General features: G+C 35.4%; 2 protein-coding genes across 2 annotated transcripts; both read right to left on the bottom strand.

Moving 5' to 3' along the window:
• Nucleotides 1–333: 333 nt before the first annotated feature.
• Nucleotides 334–20942, bottom strand: LOC136822088 (uncharacterized). Its single transcript, XM_067078302.1, has 4 exons — nucleotides 20418–20942; nucleotides 19921–20052; nucleotides 18319–18413; nucleotides 334–1680 (listed from the first exon to the last, which is right to left on the bottom strand). The coding sequence occupies exons 1-4, from the start codon at nucleotides 20940–20942 to the stop codon at nucleotides 876–878; spliced, it is 1557 nt and encodes a 518-aa protein (XP_066934403.1). The 3' UTR covers nucleotides 334–875.
• Nucleotides 2169–9742, bottom strand: LOC136822117 (uncharacterized). The gene is made up of 2 exons (XM_067078340.1): nucleotides 9396–9742; nucleotides 2169–3349 (listed from the first exon to the last, which is right to left on the bottom strand). The coding sequence occupies exons 1-2, from the start codon at nucleotides 9635–9637 to the stop codon at nucleotides 2569–2571; spliced, it is 1023 nt and encodes a 340-aa protein (XP_066934441.1). The 5' UTR covers nucleotides 9638–9742; the 3' UTR covers nucleotides 2169–2568.
• Nucleotides 20943–22752: the final 1810 nt, after the last annotated feature.

The following is a 22752-nucleotide window of genomic DNA, read 5'->3' as shown; positions in this document are numbered from 1 at the left end:
AAATCAAGTAACTGATCTAATCCAGAGCCAATTTCCGTCTGGAAAAGAAGCTATCCACTAAAATTGAAGAGACAGTGAATGCTAAGATTTCGAAAGTCCAAGTGGCTAAAGAACCAAAAGTTTTGCCGACGCTGCGAAAGTAAATGGTTCGTTGAACCTAAACAACATGAAGCAGTTACTCAGAAGGAGAAAGTCGAAGAACAAATCGAAGACCAAAGAAAGCTGTCAATAGACGCAAACATCATCATCCACGGGTGCGTGAAAAAGAAAATGAAGAAGATATCGATTTCGTAAACGAACTTTTGAACAACGTCAACGTAAAAACTCAACCAACCTTCGTCTCTCGAGTTGGAAAACAATCAAATGGTGTGCGTCCAATCAAAGTCGCCTTCAAAGACAGCCATATAAAGTACCGCTTCATGAAGAAGTTGACTGAACTAAGACAGCACGAGAAGTACGTAAAATTGAGCATCACCGACGATTTAACGAAAATTGAGAGAGAGCAAATCAAAGAATGGAAAAGAAGAGCAGACGAGATGAATAAAGCCAAGTCGAATGAAGACTTTAATTGGAGGGTGCGGGGAAGTCCTCGTGACAAACTGTACCTAAAAAAGATTTTTTGTACAAGATCGGTTTAGAGGCCCTCGTGTGCCTGGACTGTAATTCTTTAATAAATAAATAAATAAATTACATTTTTAAGGAGCACCAACAACTGTCTACGAATTGTGGAGAGTTTTACTTTTCAAGGTGAGGGCAAATGTAATTTTGAATTGCAAAACAAAATTGGGATAGTAGAGAAATTGGAGAAGTTATCACCTCTCTATCTCTTCGAGTTTTCTCGTTTTTGATGAAGCATTCTCATTCATATTTTCATCTCACCGTAATAGTTTTCCATTGACTATTCTCGGCTTTCTCTCGTTATAATTAGACCACGTGACAGCCATCAAAGCACAAATAATCAACAAACCACTAAACACCTCAACGACTGTCAATGTTTCACCAAGAAATATATACGATAATGTCAAACAAAACACAACTTGCAAGGGCCATGACGCGGTCACAAATGAAGCGTTTACCTGCATGTTACACCATGTTATAAGACCGTAACATAAAGCTGATGTTACGAAAATAGCATATATCAAACAGTATAATACATTCTTTGATCTAATATGGAATTTATCATGATCATTGATGTAATAGGTTGAAGCAAGAGCCATCCATAAGGCACCGAAGAAGTAACTCCATGCAGTAACGTTTATTGGGAATTGACGCCATCTCGATTCTGGATTATTGAAAATATATTTCTTCTGCATAACAACCCATACTGAGGATGTGGTAATATTACCAAGAAGACAAAGAATCCCAAATAAATTCGGTTCTCCGATCTTACTTTTTTCATCCTTCGAGACATCAGAATGTTTACTGTTTTTACTATAAGTCATTATCAAAGCACCCAGAGTTGCTAGACAAATACCAACAACTTTTGCCAAACCAGTGCGTTCAGACAGCTTCGGTACTTTTTCAACTTTCATTAAAATAGCGACAATAGTGCATAGGACAGCAGTCAGAGGTTGAAACATGGATGCAGTATCTGGTGTGGTGTTTATTAATCCGATAATATAGAAGAGCTGTCCACCAAACATACCGATTCCACCCATTGCCACAAACAAACCAAGATCACTGAAAAGAGAAAGATATCATTCGAAGCTCTTAACATTGGTCCCTATAGCAGCTTAAATATAATTTTAGATATTTTAAATAACCTCGTGATTCAATTCTAACATGTGTTACAATTGAATCACGAGGTTATTTAAAATATCTAAAATTATATTTAAGCTGCTATAGGGACCAATGTTACGGTTCAAATTATAGTAAGACTAAGTTCGAATTAGAGATAGTTGAAAGTTGTATGCTAGTTGAAAGCAGTAGAGGCTTCAAGAAAACAGATATTTAAAACAAGCAAATTAACTTGTTAAGTTTCTAAAGTTTGAACTTTTCAAAACTTTTCGAAACTGTTGTTACTCAGATTGCAGTTGATCATCTTATTTGGCACAAAAAGCCCACTCTGGAAAGTAAGATGGAAGCAAAACAACAAGGGAGAAAAAGATATTCTTTGTTTACTCAAAATTCAATATTCTATTTCCCACATTATAAAAAAGGCCCTAAAGGGCTACATACACTACACAATATATTGTCAGGCAATATATTGATGATATATTGCTGAATGTCGACAATATATTGAAAAGGTGTCCGCAATATATTGTCAGCTCGATTTGCAATATTCCAACAATAAAGGGGGATTGTTTACAGAAAGAAAATTCCTTTTTATAATAGAGTACCAGTTGTTTACTTCGTACATTACGGTCCGCAAACCATATTGTCGAATATTGTTCGTCAATATATTGTGTAGTCTAAGTAGCCCTTAAGAATATAAATTCAAATAAAAAATTAATTAAATTCAAAAAAGATCCTTCTATTAATATGTATTGTGTAAATAATGCTACAAAAATTGATTTGAAAAAGTGTATAAAATAAAACGGTCTATAAATATAAACACATTTCATTTGTTTATTGTTTTTCAGTTTTGTTAATTTCATTATTACTACCATTATTGTTGTTATAATTTGACCACGTGACCATAAACAAAGCACCCACAATTAAAAATCCACCAAATATTTCTTTCAAGTTCATCGTTTCGCCAAGAACAAAATATGAGAAGGTAGCTGTAAAAAAAATATGTAAGCACCATGAAGCCGTCACAAATGATGGATCAACTTGTCTGTTACACCAAGCAAGAAGTCCGTAACAAAGCGCTGAGGGTATAAATATTGCATACAACAGACATATAATTACATTTCTGGATTGGATGTAAAGTTTAGCTGTATTATTAACACTGAGGAGTATAGAAATGCCCATCCAGCAGGCACCAAAGAAATAGGACCATGCTGTCAAGTTCACTGGATAAGACTGCCATCTGCATTTTGTATTTTGGTACACCAGCTTTTTCTGTCCAAGTATCCATGTAGACTTTGTGACAATATGAAAACAAATACACAAAAACCCAAATGAGCTTGATCCAGTTGATATTTTATTTTTGCTGTGTTGTCCAGCCATGATTGAAGCACCCACAACTGCTGTCAATATACCAAAGATTTTCGCATAACCTTTTCTATCACATTGAGGTTGTCTCTCGATTTTCAGAATAATTGAAAACACAGTTACCACGATTGGAGTTAACAAAACTAACATGGATGCTGTGTCAGGTGTTGTGTTAATTAATCCCAGAATATAAGAATATTGTGATAAAAATATCCCAGTGAAGCCCAAGAAAACAAGCAATGGTAATTCCCTGAATGAAAAAAGAAAATATATTTTCTAATATATAGAAGCCATCATTTTATTCGATGAACACAGCGCTTTTTTGAAAATATAATCAAACAAACTAAATGTTTTTAAGGAAGAAAAAAGCAACGAATTTTGGTTATAAAGAAAGCCATGTGGGTTAAATTCTTTGATCTTTGTCTATTTATTTTGTTTCAAACAGTTATTATATTATTGAACAAAATATCAAGTTGAATGAAAGTCGCTCCTAATGTAATTGACCAGGGTGATTTAAAATTTCCCTACATTGTAGGTATTGAACGAGTGATTAATTTTCCAATGTCTCTTTGGTCTCTTTGGTTGAGTGTCAACTTATTAACTGTCAACTGTTTTACAGAATGGAATCACTGACCAAAACAATCTTCTTTTTTTTGCTTAGAAGCCAAAAAAGATAAAAAAGTATTTTCAATAAGCTAAACTGATCTTGCAAATACAAGTTTTTTATAAGAACAGTTTTATAAGAACACGAGGCTGAAAATTGGCCAAAACCTAAGAACAAATTTAGAACAATCAAAAGCCTCAGGTGTCAGAAATTTAACAATTTTAATAAAGGGCTACTTAGACTACACAATATATTGACGAACAATATTCGACAATATGGTTTGCGGACCGTAATGTACGAAGTAAACAACTGGTACTCTATTATAAAAAGGAATTTTCTTTTTGTAAACAATCCCCCTTTATTGTTGGAATATTGCAAATCGAGCTGACAATATATTGCGGACACCTTTTCAATATATTATCGACATTCAGCAATATATCATCAATATATTGCCTGACAATATATTGTGTAGTGTATGTGGCTCTTAACAGTTTTCAACCCATTTTAAGTTTTTATTTAGGTAAAAATTACAAAAAATCAAGGATGAGATTTACTGGTTCTTAATCTTATAAAGGAAAATTGTGTATTCCTATCTAAAAAAAGCAGGGTGACAGAATCAAGCAGGGTTTGTCAATTTACAGTAGCTGCCAATTTTCCCATTTAGGAAAATGTTTTCAAAAAGTCTGATTTTCCTGATATTCTAGATCGAAAATCCAGAAAACTGGGGAACTTTTTCATATGTAACTTCTTTTTACCAATTTTTTGGATTTAAAATTTTCCTTTTTCAAAATCTGAGACTAAACCCGTGTTACTTGATTTTCTGAACTTGAAATATAGAATGTCAATTATCACACTTCAAATATTTTGCGCTAAACTTGTGGCATTATCCGGACCTGTTCAGACATACCATAAGCTTCACAAGCCCTCAGCCAAATAATCACTCTAATTGTACACTTTACTGCTGCGTAACATTGCACGCTGATTGCCATACGCCATACCGTAGGTTGGTCTAATGTCGACATCCCTCTTCTATTTTCAACATAGTTCTTTAGAGATAATAGGAATGATAGGAAGGTCATAATCACTGATTGACAAAAGATTTATTCCTCTCTGATTGTTAGTTAAGCAAAGAAAATTAGTTTTAATCCGTGATTTCAACCCTCCCATTATTCCTATCTCTAAAGAAGGATGTCATAATTAGAAGAGGGATGTCGACATTAGACCAACTTACAGTATGTCAGTATAGACCTAACTTGTCATACAAAAGTTACGGGGAACGCATATTTGGACTTTGTACCCTATGCTGCACACAAGCACTTAAGCTAAAGTCCCCAAAAAGCGGGACAAAAATCAGTTTTTTGAAGTTAGCAAAAAAACGCCACATAGAAGATTTTTCGAACTCAGTATGTGAATACAGAGCAATTTTTCTATTTTAATATTTCTTTTCTATTTTCTAACTTTTCTATTTTTCCTTTTTTTGCAAAAGTTCTAGGAATGAAAATAAAGGGATAATGATAAAGTAAAGCTAAAATTGCTTTGTGCACTCTTCGCTTGAGAAAAATGATTGACAGATTAAAGTTTTTCATCAATTTCAACAGTTCCAAGTTTCGACCAATCGTCCCAAGTTAGAGCAGTTGATGGTAGCCATCAAATGCCTGACCAACCAAAGCAGCAAAATTTCAAAACAAATGTAATTAAGTAGGGTAGGGTGTCAACAGTCATTTTTGGGGCAAAGTCAAAAAATTCAAAATGTAGTGTTTTTTTATGAAAATTTAACCTATTGTGAGGCATTCTGCGCTATTTTTAAGGTCAGAAGTCCAAAATTGGCCGAACCCCCCTGGGGGTACTGATTTGCACTACAGGCAAAAATTGGAAAAAATGGCATTTTCTGACCTTTTCAGGCCTGTAAATATGTCAAAACTATTGCAAATCTTATTTTTTTCATTTCCTGTACTAAACTTTATGAAGAAACAACAAAATAATTGTATTGGGTTGAAAATTCTTCCCATTGCTGCCCTAAACGAGCCATTTTAAGCCAATTTATCTTCAATAAAGTTTCTAAGCAAAATTAATTTCAAGTTTTTCACTTTTTTCAAAAATTCATAATGGCGTCTTCAAAAATCGCTTTTTAGCAACAAAATATCATATTTATCAAAAAATAGCATTTTTTAAGGCAAGCTTTTAAGGCTAGTATTTCTAAATTTATTAAAGGATAGTAAATTCATATTCTTTGTTTAATGTAACATACAAAATATTTAGTCAATGACGTATCTGATGGAAATATGTAGCATTTCAACAGAGATTTCATTACCATAATGGTGGATGTAAACAAATCCCAGACTCAAAGAATACTATCACTTCAAAGAAATTTGGGTCCATGTCTATTGCCATTTTAGAGCAGTTTTTAGTCAAAAATGGGGTTTTTGCTTGAAACGTTACATTTTAACCAGTTTTAGCACATATTTCAATTCCATAATGTTGGATATACCCTTATCCTAAACCCAAAGGATTTCGATTTACCTGGAGTATTTCCAGAAGGCTATTACTGCAAAAAGATTTTAGGTTCATGTTTATCGCCATTTTTAAGGTTTTTCAAGTCAAAAATGGGATTTTTGCTTGAAATATTACGTTTTAGCAGGAATTTCCATTCCAAAATGGTGGATATACCCAAATCCCAAACCCATATGATTTTGATTTCCCTGCAGAATTTCCAGAATACTATCACACACTGCAAGAAAATTCGGGCCCATGTCTATTGTCATTTTAGAGATTTCTTTCAGTTCAAATTTGGGTTTTTGCCTGAAAAATGGCTCTTAGCAGGGATTTTATTTCCATAATGGCGAGCATAGACGCATCCCCAACCCATATAATTTTGATTTCCCTGGAGTATCTCTAGAATACTATCACTGCAAAAAAAAATTTAGTCAGCATTTAAAACTCAGTTTTAGAATCTTGCCTTAAAAAAATGCTATTTTTTGATAAATATGATATTTTGTTGCTAAAAAGCGATTTTTGAAGACGCCATTATGAATTTTTGAAAAAAGTGAAAAACTTGAAATTTTGCTTAAAGACTTTATTTGCATTTTGCTTAAAGACTTTATTGAAGACTTCCATCTCTGAAAATTTCAGACATGTGATTTAATCAGTTTAAAGTTTTTGAACTTGCAAAATTGGCCTTAAAAAGCATTTTGCTACCCAAAATTGGCTCGTTTAGGGCTCCAATGAGCACAATTTTCAACCCAATACGATTATTTTGTTGTTTCTTCATAAAGTTTAGTACAGCAAATGAAAAAAATAAGATTTGCAATAGTTTTGACATATTTACAGGCCTGAAAAGGCCAGAAAATGCCATTTTTTCCAATTTTTTACCTGTAGTGCAAATCAGTACCCCAAGGGGGTTCGGCCAATTTTGGACTTCTGACCTTAAAAATTGCGCAGAATGCCTCACAATAGGTTAAATTTTCATAAAAAAACACTACCACTTGAATTTTCTGACTTTGACATTTGACGCCCCACCCTAGTAAAAGTCCAAGTTAGATAATGAATCAAATGATCAAACTTGATTGAACAATTGAAGCTTTTATTAAACTTTTTACTTCAACTTTAACTGTTCAATGCACAATGGCGAGGAGTTCGATTGGTTTGATTGTCAGATGATTTGGGCCATTCCAAAATTTGTCTGTAAAAGGGGGCGGATGACACAGGATTTCCGAGTGCAAAAGTTTTCACAAAATTCAAAATTTCCAAGGCGGGAGAAGAAAATGTATGAATTTGTCGAACGCAATCGAATCTCAATCGAACGTCAAAATTCTGGGTAATATTCGATTGGTTCGATTGTTGTTCAACTGGTTCGATCGTCGATTTTGTTCGATTGAGATCGTCTGGCTTTATTCTTGCAGCTTCCCAACATCCAATCCAAGCTCTCAAACATCACAAGCCGAATGAAATTACTTTCGATTTCCCGTAGAAATTATGCGATGAACAATCCGGGGGTCAATACTAGCGACTCCAGAAGTCATGCAACTTTTGTTGACGTCAAACCAAATGTTTCATTTTTCCGTGAACTTTGAACCCTTCGAACTTTTTTTCTATGTATGCAAAAGCGTTCCGGTTTTTACTAAATGAAAGCCTGTGATCTTAGCTTTCCAGCGGTATAACACTGTGGACACGGGCTAGACGGCAAATTGGTAAAACGCTGAACGTTTTGCAACATTTTGAAAATTGTTTGCCAACGGGAGAAAAAAAATTCCAACTATCGATGAACAAATGTGTCTGGAAACGGAGGAAAATGTATTTGAAGGCTGAAACTTTGTTTGTTTATCAGAAAAAGGGTGAGGAATTCAAAAATCACATTCGCTAATTTTAGTTCCTTCATTTTCATGTAGTTTTTTTCACTTTTTTGCTTCTTTTGCATGGGAATGTCCCAAAAAAAAAGTTTTTATTTCTGCCGAAATGGATTTTCTTTTCATTTGGGGTTTCTCCTTTCAGAAAAACTTATTCTTTACTCATAAGTTTTTGTTCCTCCATTTCCAGAGGCCCCTTGAAAATGGGTCCTACCACCTTTTTTGACTCATTTCAAACCTTTTCCAAGCTACTTTTCTTCAAAAACAAAAAAACAACAATGCAATGTCTTCTTTTTCAAAAAAATATATCTTTTGTTATTTTGATAAATATACATACAAATATTTTTATATAATAATATTCTAACACCATCAAAGAATTCTCCCTCCAAATTTCAGGTCTCTAGCTACGCTAGAAAAAGAGATATGCAAAATTGAAGAAGCATGATTGGAAAATGTCTTTTTTTTCTTTTTTGACACATTTTTCGAATTTTTCCAAGCTATTTTCCTAACCTTTTTTTGGACATTTTTAGTCAAATTTTTGACACTAAAATTTGAATATCTTTACAACCACTTATCCTCTGGAGGCCTATGACCCCTCATTTTCTTTCTTTTTCAAAGCTCTACAAGATAGGATAGGTTTTGAAAAAAAAATTAAAATTTGAAAAATCTTCTGGAGTTGCTATCAATACAATGAATCGACGATCGAACGCAATAACGCAATCGAACATCAAACGAACGCAATCGAATATCAATCGAATCTGAAAATTGTGGTAATATTCGATTGAGATTTGATTGCGTTCGACAATTGAATTTCAATCGGTCGATTGCGTTCGATTTGGTTCGACTGGTTCGATCGGCGATTCCGTTTGATTGAGATCGTCTGGGCATGTCGATATCCAAACGACTCTAGGACCCTGCCGACGCACCGGGACCGGACTTAAAGAACTCCGGACACGCGAAAGTCTGGTGTAAAATGAGAAGTTTTTTTACCACCGGACAATCTCAACACCCGACTTAAGGAAGTCGGATGTCCGGTGTCGGAGAAGGATATTTTTTTCCACCGGACAATCAAAACACCGGACATGACCAGTCCGGTGGCGTCCGGTGTTTTGTAATTTTTTGTTTCATAAATGTCCGGCGTCCCAAATTCCCTGTATGTAACACCGGACTGACACCGGACTTATTGCGTCCGGTGTAGCGAAAGGATATTTTTTGCCACCAGACAAATACACCGGACAGTCCGGTGCATCGGCAGGGTCCTACGGCTCTACGGTGTAGCGACCTTTAGAGTTAGAAGGATTTCAAAATGGTTGTGACAAAATCAAAGAATAGTTATGATTTTTTCTTACCTTACTTGAGGAACCAAAAGTCTTTTTTCCAAAAAGTATGATAGCAAAAATAAAACTGGTGCACATCCACCATCACGATAGAAACAAAAGATTAGAGGTTCAACTTCTGTTCCTTTTGCAAGTTTAGTGTAAATAACTCCATATGCTCCAAACCCAGCTTGCAGTATGACAAGTGCTAAACAAACAGATGCAAATCTGACATTACCATCCATGTTGAGCACTGCATGCAACGAGATGGACATAGAATACGGATAAAAAGCAGCCAAAAAAATGTACTCAGTTGTGGTTTTTTCGTGTTTTGCTTTCAAAACGTGTCGGTTCGCTTTTCGTGCATCGCGGGACAAATATTTCGGCGCGAAAATCTCTTCCCGCCACTCAAATAAAGGCAACAAAAGCCGCAAAGATGCGGATGAGCAAAGTTTTTTCTACCTCTCAAAAATTATACATTCATTTATACACAAGTACTTCTTCTCTTTTCAAAGTCAATACCGATATTACGAGATTCAGATTTCAGATTACTTATTCTGCTATTCTATTCTATTCTATTTCTATATATTATGGTTGAGTTACAGGAGGCTCTGTTCTCGCCCATTCTCGCAACTATAGATGGTTTGAGTAAGCATCCCGTCAGCACCTTGAACTGACTACCCAATTCCCCTCACATGGCATGGGTTGACCCGGGCGAAGGTTTGTTCACTTGCCAAGTGAACCGTTGTGAGTGGGAATCGAACCTTGGTCGCCTGTACAGGAATCAAGGTTAATGTCCACTATACCACAACGCCTCAACGCCACTATACCACAACGCCTTCTTCGTCCTATATGCTGGGAAAGAGTTACATCGGATCACCCAAAGTACCTTCATGTTTTTATTTTATTTTCTTATCTCTGATCCTGTCTTTCTCTTTTCTGACTGTCTGAGTTTCTGAGTTTCTGAGACTTAGTTTCTCATTTCTGACTGAGTTTTCATACCTGTCAATCATTTGTCCATCAATTTCGACCAACCTAATTTTCGCACCGAGTGGGATTCGAACCACCACCAAAGAAAGACCTTCAGATTCGGAAGCCAGCGCTTTATCCATTGAGCCATCGCCGCACAGCAGAACCACTCAATTCATAACATATTATACCGAACTGGCAAAAGACGGGGGTAATGTTATTATAATATGGGTAAAAGTACCCCTTTTTTAAACCTGACTGAAATTCGAGCCGTTACTAGCAACCCTGCGGGGCCCAAGGCGCCGAGTATGCACCCGGCACAGTGACAAGCCGTTACTAGCAACCCTGACCCTACCTAACTGTTAGTTAATCAATTCCAAACAACAAAACCCCCGGAAAGGTGACTATCAGCGATCCGTGGATAAAAAAATAAAAAAATGAAAAATAAAAAAATGAAGGTAACTTTGGGTGATCCGATATAACTCTCTCCTATATGCTGTTCGTTTCCCGACAGATGACAGATGGCAAGGCTCCTGGGAAATGGCAACAGACTTCGAATTTAATAAGTTAATATTTTTAGTGACCGAACATCACCCGGACGCAGTGGCGACGCAGTCGTTTAGTGCGACGGAAAGAAAATAGGTATATACTAGACGGTTCCCGTCGTCGCAAACGCCGGTTAACGGTTTTGCTTGCACATCAAAAGCCTTTAAAATACTATAATGTGGGTTAATTCCTGACATCGTTTTGGCTTAAAATGCCGAATACAATAATAAAAATTATACTTCTAAACTTTCTACATTAGTCAAAATAATGTGTCTGTAAGCCTCGATGATATGTCTTTTTAAGATAACGGAAGTTTGTGTTCAATGAAATGTCATAGTGACCCTGTCAAAATTATCGAGGGTACCCGTCGTTGCAGACGTCCAAAGGTGTCTGAGGTGGTGAGAGGGTTGCTTCTAGGAAAGAAAAAGCCTTAGTTGTGAAGGAGAGGCTCGCGCTTTGCGATTGAGCACTGAAGGTTTTCCCGTTTGTTGGCTTCACATGCGGACAGATTAAGACCGGCGCATATGCAATGCAACCAACATTAAAACCTTTTAAAATAATGTTAGACGAAGTTTAATCATCAAACAACAATGTTGCATTTTTTTGCGTGTGTTGATATAAAATAATTCGAAATCGTGCAAAAAAAAATGCCGCACCTTTTTATTTGAAACTTTGTGACGTCGCAGTACTTTTTCATGAAATTGACGTCAGAACTTTTTTCGTTTACAAATAGCAGTGTAGAGTCTTCTCTAATCCGAGTTTATTCTTTTTTTTTTTTTTTTTTTTTTTTCTTGGAAAAATACTTTGTCTTTGGGTACAAACTATTGGTCACCTTCATCTGCTACAACATCTACAAGATATTCAACTCCTGCAACTTTGTCCAAAGATTTGCAAACCTGCAGGGTTTGTAGATTGAAATTTGTTGATTGCCTGCATGATTTCTTTTCTCCGCCGTAACGAACGCCAACTCAAGGATAGCTAAAAATTGCTCTGAAAGGTGAGTCCGCCCGCTGTGGTAATAAAGAGAAGAGAAGCCGCATGGTTTATCCTTGGTCAGTCATTCTTTTTTGACATTGCTAACAAATAGCGGTTTTTAATCTAAGTAAATTAAACCAAAGAATAAAAACAAATATGGCAGATTTTGTAAATTTTCTGTAGGGTTTGTAGGGTTTGAATGTCCAAAAGATTTGCACATTTTGTTTTGCTGAGAAAAGGTTGAAATTCAGCTACAACTCCTGTGATATCTGGAAACAAAGTAGCTCAAGAGGTACTGTGTTTGAATCTCCTTCAAACGCTACAAACCCTTCAAATTCGTGACCAAAGATTTGCAAATACGGTTTTTTTGCAGGGTTTGCAGGGTTTGTAGTGACCAATAGTTTGTACCCTTTATCACAAAAACGTATACGTAGTAAAATCGAATATTTACATAGCTTACAGAAAAATATACAATAAATTAAAGAGCTAAGGCTATAGCCGGAGCCTGTCCCGGTATGGATCTTGATGATAAAACATGGTAAAAATGATAAGATTAGATTAAAAAAAAAAAAAAAAAAATAGATAAAATTAGATATTTGCAATTGTTTCACTGACAATGGGGTTACCCTTGTCTAGTGAATCTAATAGTTCTTTCTGCGACCTACACGATCGACTTCCTCTAATACACATAGCAACAGCGCTTATTAGGGAGAAAGAAATCTTTCTTCGCAACCACGTAACCATTAGAGAGTAGGTGATGTTCTTTTTCTCACCGAGAGTCTCTGCTAAACGAGAGTAAAATTTTGTTGTTTCTCGCCCCATTCCACCAGTAGCGGAGAAAACAATGGGAGTAAACGAACCGTGTTCAATTTGAAGAATGCGTTCACCATAAGATTTCTTTTTCTCCTTTTCGTTTATTTCAAAACACTTTTTGAGGCTCTGGTTGGCGTATCGCTTGGCAAGTGGGTTAAATACCCTTATATCAAAAAAGGCCAACTGTCCTGCTTGCCAGAAACCCCGTGCTTTAATGTCTAAACGTGCATTGTCTGAGACAATAGCTGAGCGTTCGTTAAACTCCTCTCCAGTGAGAGGTGTAAGAGCTGGCTCAACACAAACATCCTTGCATGTGTTACTCAGAAGGTTCGCCGTCAAATTTCGTAAATTATTATGACGAAGTGAAACAAATCTTCCTTTCTTGCACGTGAGTGAATGTTCAATCGTAAACGTTTCACCACACTCGCATTTGGCTGGTAGACGTTTTAGATTCCACCCGTATCGAAGGCGAATCAAGTCCCAAAATACGTTCTTTGGGATTTTGTACCCCTCTTCAAGAAGAGGTAGCGTCGTCAACCAGATAGAAGCACCTTTTTCGGAGCTTATTTCAACGGCCTTTCGCTGGTGGATCGGAAGTTGTTCGACGATGGTTTTCCGTCTGGCTTCTTGTCTCTTGGATTTTTCGGAACGGATTTCTCTTTTGATGCCGTGGCTTTCGTTGTATTCGTGAAGAAAATGCTTTCGTTGAAGGATAGCTAATACATACATATATCAAAACAAATATTTGACGTCAGTTAAAAAGTGTGAAAATATATGAAAAATAATTTTGTCAAACTTTAGGTAGGAACTAGTTTCTGAAGAGTGAAGGCGCTTTCTAAAAACTCTTACTTATTTCGTCGATATTATCGATTTTAATTGTTTAATTATTAATCTAAATAATTAATTAATCGAGTGGCTTTCGGTGAAAAATACATTGATAAACAAAGAATGGAATCTTTTCTAATAATGGATTCAAATGAAATCAATTTTAGTAAACAACAACAAAAACAACGCCCAATTTTGCAACCGTTCGATTGCAAAGACTTGTGGGTAGATCTACAAAAACAAATCAATGATTCTGTTAAATACACAGACTTCTTTCGATTCAGTCAAAGTATTTATGAGAACAGAATCAATAATGATGTCAACTTCCTTGATATCATGGAAAATGCAGAAGAAATCAAAAGTGGATTCAGATATTTACAATCAAGATAAGCAACAAACTTTTTTAATAAAATGAATAACAATCATCCAAATCAGTAACAACCAATGTATGAGTGAGGTGCTTTATGTTCAATGGGGGGGGGGGGGGTAGTACGCACGCGTGCAACTCCTAAACCCCGATTAACCGAGACCGAGCAGTAGCTCAATCATCGACAGCGCAATTTTTCCTTCACCATTGGAAATGCAGCCACTTATTTCCCATCCAGAACACGTGACCCATGTGTTTTTCAAACAAAATTTCTAAATGCGGGGCAAATCTTAAGGCTTCACTTTTTCTTGCTCGAGAAAGGTACGAACTTCAATAGCTCTACACGAGTAAAGAGCCAAGGGAAATGTAACCGATGCCAAAACAAGGAAAATGATAAAAGAAGAGATACAACAGACAAAAGATTTTATGAAAGAGTCATCCCGTAAAACTTACGCTGATATAACCAAAGCACACAAGGAAAATCTTAAATCTGTTGTTGCGGAACAAAAAGAAGAGGAGAGGAGAGAAAAACGAGACATCGAATCAAGAAGAAAAAACATCATAATTCATGGACTCTGTGAACAAGCTGAAGACACGAAAGAAGAAGATCAAGAAGAGGACAAAAAGGAAATTGAGGATCTGCTCAAAGATATCGGCATCCGCGACATCAAACCAAAGCATCAACATCGTATTGGGTTCGAACATGAAAAATCGAAGGAAAATCGTCCGATAAAGGTGAGCTTGCAAAGTGAAGAAGAAAAAGAAAGAATCATGAGCAACCTTAAAGCCTTAAAAAAGTTTGGATATCATCTAAGCATCACTGATGATTTCACCATCAATGAAAGAAGAAAAATCAAAGAGATGTGCGAAAAAGCTAAAAAATGGAACTCCGAATGTGATGGTGATTTCATTTGGCGTGTGAGAGGAAGTCCCAGAACAGATAACCTTCACTTGATAAAAACAAACAAAAACTTTGCCAACCAAAAGCTGTCAATATCTAGCCTCAGTAGCAGCGACGATGAGCTGCCAACAAAACATTAGTCTTTTTTAATTGTAAAGTAGCGTTGACTTTTATTAGCCTTTGTTGCTACCTTTTCGTCAACATGAAATAAACTATTACTTACTTACTTACTTACTATGCCGAAAAGTCATTTTTCCGTACGAGCCCTCCCTCCCAAATGTTCATCGTACATGATGTATACAAATCACTCCATGTTATTATTTTCGTCTCATCATAAATTACCACTTTATATAGATACAACGAACTTCACAACTATGTCACAGAATTGGACAGTGATATCGACCAATCAATTCATCAAATCAAGCAATTGAAAAAATTCGCTTTCAAGCAAATGTCCTCAAACGAAAAAAAAACTTTTGAGCATAATATTTAACATTTCGTCAAAGTCGAAATATTTGCAAGAGAATTTTCACGATCATCAGTTTGTTTACATCGATAATTTGGTGTTACTTGATGAACAATTAGATGAAGTTGAGGATATGTCGAAGTTTTGAAGAAAATGTACACTTATCTCAAACAAAGGTGAGAAAACCCCTTGTCTGTAAAGCGACCCGATATTTCCACAAAAAATTCCACAAACTATTGCCCTTCCTTGAAGATAATCGCGTGACCAAAGGGATTGTTTACCTTATTGGCCCTCACTGATACCGCCCTTTCTCAGGAAAACGATTAATACCTAAGCTTGTTTAACGAATACCCCATTCTGCTATATTCATCAATCAACGTATCGACAATACTCTTTCTTTCTCAGGTTCGCTGAATTGCAGAAATATTCCTTAATTCAAGAATCAAAAATTGAGGAGTGCAACATTCTCATGAATGAGCTGTTTGGAAAAATTGCAGAAGAACATGAAGCAAAAGAGACATAGATATTCGCCATAAAATCTCCTGACAATCGGGTTGTTCACTCTCCCCAAGCAGAAGGACGAGTTATTAACTCTCCCAAAGCAGAAGGACGAGTTATTAACTCTCCCAGAGCAGAAGGACGAGTTATTAACTCTCCCAGAGCAGAAGGACGAGTTGTTAGCTCTCCAAGAGTAGAAGGATTGGTAATTCACTCTCCCCCAGTAAAAGGACGAGTTGTTCACTCTTCTCAAATAGAAGGACGAGTTGTTGACTCTCCTAAACAAAAGGGTCGAGTTGTTCACTCTCCAGTTTCTTACCATCGAAGAACACCAGTAGGTGTCGAACAAAACAAAGTGACGTCACCAGAACACGTTATGAGATTGACAACGTTGGATGAAGATGATGACTTTAAAGGACCACGATCTTCTCCAGAGCTGCAATCACCAGTAAATGAAGAATATGAAATTATCTTGAAAAAGAACAGGCATACTATGACAATCATTCTATGATTCGAAAACAACAAAGAGCTGTCATGTCGAAAGCTGTCGCTCCAAAGGGATTACCACCAATTCCATCGCACGTCTATTCAACCAAGAGAGCTGCTCCTGAATCGAAAGTAAAAATCTTCAACGAGAAAGTCAAATCTTACGATAAAATTGGATCCACTGGTTATGGAAAATCCAAACAAAGGCGTTTTGAATGAAACGAGGCTGCCATTTTGCCACCTGTTCAAAACAGAGTCAAATGTCAGCCAAAGGTCGCTGCTCCTCCAAAAAATATACATTCTGAATACGAACTTGCCATCAAACGTACATCCATCAAAGGAATCATTAAACCAAGCCTTTTGAACAAAGATATTTTACGTTTACGAAATTTGCGAATCGCGAAATTTTTTCGAAAAAACGTGTTTCGCGTGTATTAAATTTCGCGATTGCCGACTTCTGGAAAATTTTCGCGTGTATTAAATTTCGCGATTCACTAAACTAGGTATTTTCAGAAAGTGGGAATATAAAGCAAGAAAAAGACTTGCTTGAAACACAACGTTTTTGATGTAAAAATACTAACAAAATACTAAGAAAAATTTTTTCGCGTGTATTTAATTTCGCGATTTTGTAATTTTGAAAAATTTAAACAGTATTAAATTTCGCGAAAATTGACCAAAAAACTCGCGAAATTAAGTACCCGCGAAAATTTGTAACACGCGAAAATATATACCAATAAGGTAATCTGGATTAACGAATTTTCAGTAATATTTACAGCAATTTTAAGCCCAATCCTTTTAACTGTGCACTATATCTTGTTTTGCTTGCCATTTTTCAACTAGTGCTTTAATTTTAACATATTATATATATACCGTTGAAAAGATAATTCAGAGCACCATAATTTTTAAGCAAGATTAATTCAAAGAATTCCTATGGTGCTTAAAACTTGGGATACTTTGAAACCTCCTAAGTTCAGATATCATTTCTGATATACAATCATTGCATAGAAATTTATAGGTCTTATAAGATTGCACTTTGGAGTAAAAAGAGCAGTACAGCAAAAAACGAGGTTTTTCGACGCCAACGAAACTACCTTCTAGAGGCTGTACCCTTCGAAAGAAGAATTTTAAGGAAAAAATAACTATACAGCTGAAATAAGAGGCTTCAAAGGAACCTCTGTACCAATAATGAAGTTTCTAGCACTAAAGGATAAAAAGTTCATCTTTTATTCTTCGATATTCATCTTCATTTTTTAAAATCTTTTATTTTATTTTATCGTGCACTAAATAATCTTTTTAATGGTATATAACTGTATGTTATAATTGAAGCCTTAGTTGAAAATGGCAAGCAAAACAAAGATTAGTGCATACTCGAAGCGAATGGACGTCATGATATCTTTTGGTTTAAATAAAATTCTTCCCACAAAATGATACCACGGATTCTAGAGGGTTTACCCCTTCTCAAATCTGTCAACGTCCTTTTTTCGGCAAAAAGCTCCTTAACCCCAGGACAATAAAGGTCTTAGTCCAGGGGAATTTAGGTTTGACCCAAAATTTGCGTACACATGGAATTTTTTGATTGAAATGTGTTCATTGGGTCATTGGGATTGAAAAACCGTCGAGTGCCACCTGGCACATCTTGAGCATTTTCCATAATGGTGGAATTTTCAAAATGGCGGATTAAAAAAATTTCAAAATTTTGATATCTTCAAACCTAAGCACATTATATACCGTTGCAAAGTATTTTTTATGCTGAACAACTTTTTTGCTTACGAAAAAGTCTGAAAATGTACTCAATGTGAGTAATAAGTGTCCGAAGATAGGCCGGTGATGTCGTCATTTTTCGGACAAGTGCTTTTTTTCGTTAAAACTATCAAGTGTAATATACCGTTGGAAAGGATTTTTTATGCTGAACAACGTTTTTGCTTACGAAAAAGTCTGAAAATATACTCAATGTGAGTAGTAAGTGTCCGAAGCTAGGTTGGTGATCTCTTTCGATTGATAGAAAGATTCCATGCGTTGAAGCCCCCCCCCCCTGGTCCACAAAATTAGAAGTTGATTCGTCTGTCCCTCTCAGAAACTTCAACGAATCAAGTCAAGTGGTAAAAAATACCTCCCAAAAGCAGCGTGCAAATCGGACGCTGCTCTCGTATCACTCAGTCTTAATTGTACTTCATCTGCCCAATCATCACCTCGTTCGTCGCAAACCTGTAAATAAGTGTGTCATCATTTTAGATCTTCGGGGCTAAGCAAAGATTTATGTCACAAGATCTAAAACGTCTATCAATTACACGTGTTACACTTGTTGTCTAAAAAAGACTATAATGGCAAAAATAGTTACTTTTAAGACTTGTCCTTTTCCCCTGTCTGCTGTTCTACATTCATACGATTCTCTCCACCGGCTAGGATTCCTCTTGTCGACTTTTACTTCGCATTTCTCCCCGGAAAAGAAACACTGTTCTTTCCAGAAGAAAGGCTTCCGGGAAATCTTCCTTCGTTTTGGTTGCGTAGGGTTGTCCTTTGTTTCTTTGCGCTTCAAGTGACGGTCAATATGTGATTTTGATGTATACGTAGATAAACAATTTCTGTGTGCAGTAAATAGTTCAGAGCTTTCTAGTATAACATTTAAGTTGGCGTCTCCTCTACTTGTACATGCATCCTTGACTGATAATAATCTTTGCTCAGAAATCTGTATTAAATCTCTATCATTATCTCCCTTGCAAGTACTGAGATAATCTGTGAAGATGCAAGCCTATCTATACCTTAAACGGGCAAAATGAGAAACTTTGAAATCAAAATATTCCTTGATCAAGATTTTTGAGCCTCTTGAGCTGGTTAGAAAGCATCTTCTAATGCTAATTTAAAAGATCTTTACTAAAGCTTAACAGAACGAATTTTAAGACTTACCAGAAAATTCCAACGAAAGCAAACTTTTTTCTGTCTTCAGCTAACTTTTCTGTTCAATCATTTTATAACTTATAATTTTTCTTTCACTAGAAAATAAATAAAGAGAAACTCTATTAATATAATAATGTTCTTCAATTAATTCAATTTTCAATTTTGACTAATACAGATAAAAGAATTCTGACGTAGCTTTACTAAATACAATATGTAGTTTCCGAAGATTCGATACTTAAGCTAAAAGAAAAAGACAGGTTTCTGAAAAGTGATGACATCAGCTACATGCCTTCAAACACTTATTACTCACATTGGGTACGTTTTCAAACTTTTTCGTAAGCAAAAAAGTTGTTCAGCATAAAAAATCCTTTCCAACAGTATATTACACTTGATAGTTTTAACGAAAAAAGCACATGTCCGAAAACTGACGACATCACCGACCTAGCTTCGGACACTTATTACTCACATTGAGTACATTTTCAGACTTTTTCGTAAGCAAAAAAGTTGTTCAGCATAAAAAATCCTTTGCAACGGTATATAATGTGCTTAGGTTTGAAGATATCAAAATTTTGAAATTTTTTTAATCCGCCATTTTGAAAATTCCACCATTATGGAAAATGCTCAAGGTGTGCCAGGTGGCACTCGACGGTTTTTCAATCCCAATGACCCAATGAACACATTTCAATCAAAAAATTCCATGTGTACGCAAATTTTGGGTTTGGTAAAAAATGACCAAAATTCCCCTGGACTATCTGTAAATTTTGAAGGTATCCTTCCAAACTCTACAAATCAAATAAAAATAATTAAGAAAGAAAACCTTGTATGTTAGATTATTGGTACTATGAAGTGTATTTTGATCATCTAGATTCTTCTTACTCAAATAATATAGCTTCTCCGACAGTCTCCAACCACTATTACATGTTACATTGTTCTGTATCAGGTGGGTCGGCTGCAAATAAAGTGAGACAATGAAATTGTCTAGAAAATGATCTTCTATTTGGTAACTAAGTTGGAATAAGAATGCCCTGGGTGGAAAAATTTCGAAAAATTAATTAGCGGGGGGGGGGGGTACCCGAGAGTATCTTCTAAACAACTTCGCTTCAATTTCAATGAATTTAAATACTATCAGATTCAACAAAATGAGACGATCAATATGAGCAAGTAAGTTATTAATAGACAAAAATAAAATTCTTTTTTTTAAAGCTGTCGAATAAAATATTTGCTTCATAAAGTTTAATACTAAAAAGTAATTATATAAAAATAATATCACTACAAAGCTGAGCTATCAAAATTAATGGATTTAATTTTTAAAACTGAAAGGTCCTGGCGATGTCCCTTCCAACGTTTGTAACCCTTTCGTCGTTTCTTTTTGAAGGCGATTTTCTTTTCTCCTTTTGTTTTCTCCATCACCATAGCTTCAACGTTCACCAGATCACGTTTTAATAAGGGTTGACCGAGCAATGTGAAATTTCGTCCTCCAACTGCTAGTACCTTTTCCAAACGTATAGTATCACCACATTCTGCCTCAATCTTATTATTAGTCATAATAACATCATTATGCGCTACTTTAAACTGTTTTCCTGAAATATGTACAACAGCAAATAATTTCTTATTCTCCAAGTCAGTTTGACATTCCAGTTCAACCTTTTCAAATGTTTTTCTCAAATGTTTGACATCTTTGTGTTCAGCTGATACACTTGCTCCTGTTGCTTGTTGATGGACAGTTTTCGTAGCATTTAAAGAGCTCAGTAAACCAGTCTGAAAAGCTCTCTCTTGAACAGGGAGATAAGCTTTGGTGGTCTGGCGTAGCACATGGCTAACGATTGTACGACAAAACATTACATGTATTCGTTTTCTAAAAAAACAAAGAATTAATCAACAATTATCAACAATTACTATACTATGCAATTTTGGCATTCCGTCACATGTCTAAAATGTTTTCTCAATTTATAAAGTAGTACGTTTGAAAGTATCAATTTGTATGAAAATGAATTTCTAGAGTTGCAAAAATCACCACTTTTGAGAAAAATGGTTCAATACTTCAAAGAGGACAAAATTTGTTAGTAGAAAGCCAATAAAATGCAGTGGCCACTTTGAAATATCCAAAAAGAATTAGTACATGTGTAACAGTACACATGGTATTAACATCACGTTCTAAAAAAAGGTTTATGAATTTAATCAATGAGTGAAGTCTTTTCTCAACTGAATTTATCTCAACTGAACAGGCTGGAAATTATCATTTCTTCCACAATCCTAAAATGTGCTTTGAGTCTGTACAAAACACACAGTTCGGAAGGGGATCACTACCCCTACCCTAGGTTCTTCCCCTTTTAACATTTGATACTACCCCCCCCTTCAAATTTTTAAAATCCTACCATGATTCTACTGGTGAGAAAGCAAGAACAAACAGTGTAAATAAGCAAATAATAAGGAAATGTGAACTCTGTGTACGCTTTCATCCAAGTGAACTTCTTTCAAAATGTACCAGAATGTACAACCAGCACTGGTATAATACACATAATTAAATTGAAAAAAAAATGACATATTAACTCCCCCCTTTCTTCTTTTACCACCCCCTCACTTTCAAAACCACCTCAAAAACTCTCTAACCCTTTATGAAATTTTTGGAACATTGCTACCCCCTTTATTTAGGGGGAGTGTAAACTATGAAAAAGATGAATATTAAAATAAGCATGGGATGACTTGGAATACTCCACTTCAGACTGATTAGAGATGATCACATCATGACAACAAATTGGACTGTTTGTTACTCACTATGTCAAGAAATATTTGTCAAAAAACAAAATTAACAAATAAATTTTAAATACCAGGTGATCGAAGGATTATATTCAGAAGAAGAACTGGTCAAGGCTAAATTTCATACTCTTTTGACCAGTTACTTTTTGAGATATCCAAATTTTTAATTTTTTGACTTTGTCAATTTCCCAGGTAATTTCTCAAAGAAAGACAAAAATCTATATTATTTTTAAACAGGTATACATGTTTTTTTTATAAGCATAACGTTTATAAGGATACCAAGACCTGAATTTGTCTAAAAAATAAGCATATTACAAGCATATTACTGAGCTTGCTTTTGAGGTGTGTAAGTGAAAATTTTAATTAAAAAGAATGCAAGCGTCAACGCATATTGGTTCACAACTTTCCTGAACAATCTTTGTGTCTTATTTCCCTATCCTCATGTATAGCAATGACAGTGTTTGGAAAAATTGGAGACTCGAATTTTTCAGAAAAATAAGCGGATCCAAATAAGCATATGATAAACATACTTCGAGCCTGAGTCTAAAATATCTCTAAGTATAACTGAGCTTGTTTTCCAAAAAACATATATGCTTATAAAAAAAAACATGTATTATCTAAAATCTTGAAATAAAACTGAAACGATCATGAAATACAAACAGATATTTGAGGTAAAAAAATAGTGAAGTTTACAACAACTTTTTTTGCGAGCATAAACTTTTGCAATAATCCAAACATGAAAATGAAAATTTTCACACAAAAAGCGAGCTAGCAGTCTAGTTGAATATACCTTCTGCTTGATGTGATGTCATGTCGGGCAATAAAAACTCCAGCTTCAAACCAATTACACGTTAATGTATAATTATTTTAAGTGTGCACCAATTTTCTTATC

Source organism: Clytia hemisphaerica, unplaced genomic scaffold, assembly GCF_902728285.1.
Source record: "Clytia hemisphaerica strain Z4C2 unplaced genomic scaffold, Clytia hemisphaerica genome assembly, whole genome shotgun sequence".
Lineage (NCBI taxonomy): Eukaryota > Metazoa > Cnidaria > Hydrozoa > Leptothecata > Clytiidae > Clytia > Clytia hemisphaerica.
Note: the sequence above shows the minus strand (reverse complement) of the source record. Positions and strands in the feature narration are given on the sequence as shown.

Excerpts from the sequence above, each read along its gene's own strand:
- LOC136822117 (XM_067078340.1), bottom strand. The coding sequence starts at position 9,637 with ATGTCCATCTCGTTGCATGCAGTGCTCAACATGGATGGTAATGTCAGA. Across the intron at positions 3,350-9,395 it reads CTTTTGGTTCCTCAAGTAAG|GGAATTACCATTGCTTGTTT; the intron begins GTAAGAAAAAAT and ends TTTTTCATTCAG.
- LOC136822088 (XM_067078302.1), bottom strand. The coding sequence starts at position 20,942 with ATGTTTTGTCGTACAATCGTTAGCCATGTGCTACGCCAGACCACCAAA. Across the intron at positions 20,053-20,417 it reads GACATCGCCAGGACCTTTCA|CCGACCCACCTGATACAGAA; the intron begins GTTTTAAAAATT and ends CTTTATTTGCAG. Across the intron at positions 1,681-18,318 it reads TTGCACGCTGCTTTTGGGAG|TGATCTTGGTTTGTTTGTGG; the intron begins GTATTTTTTACC and ends TTCTCTTTTCAG.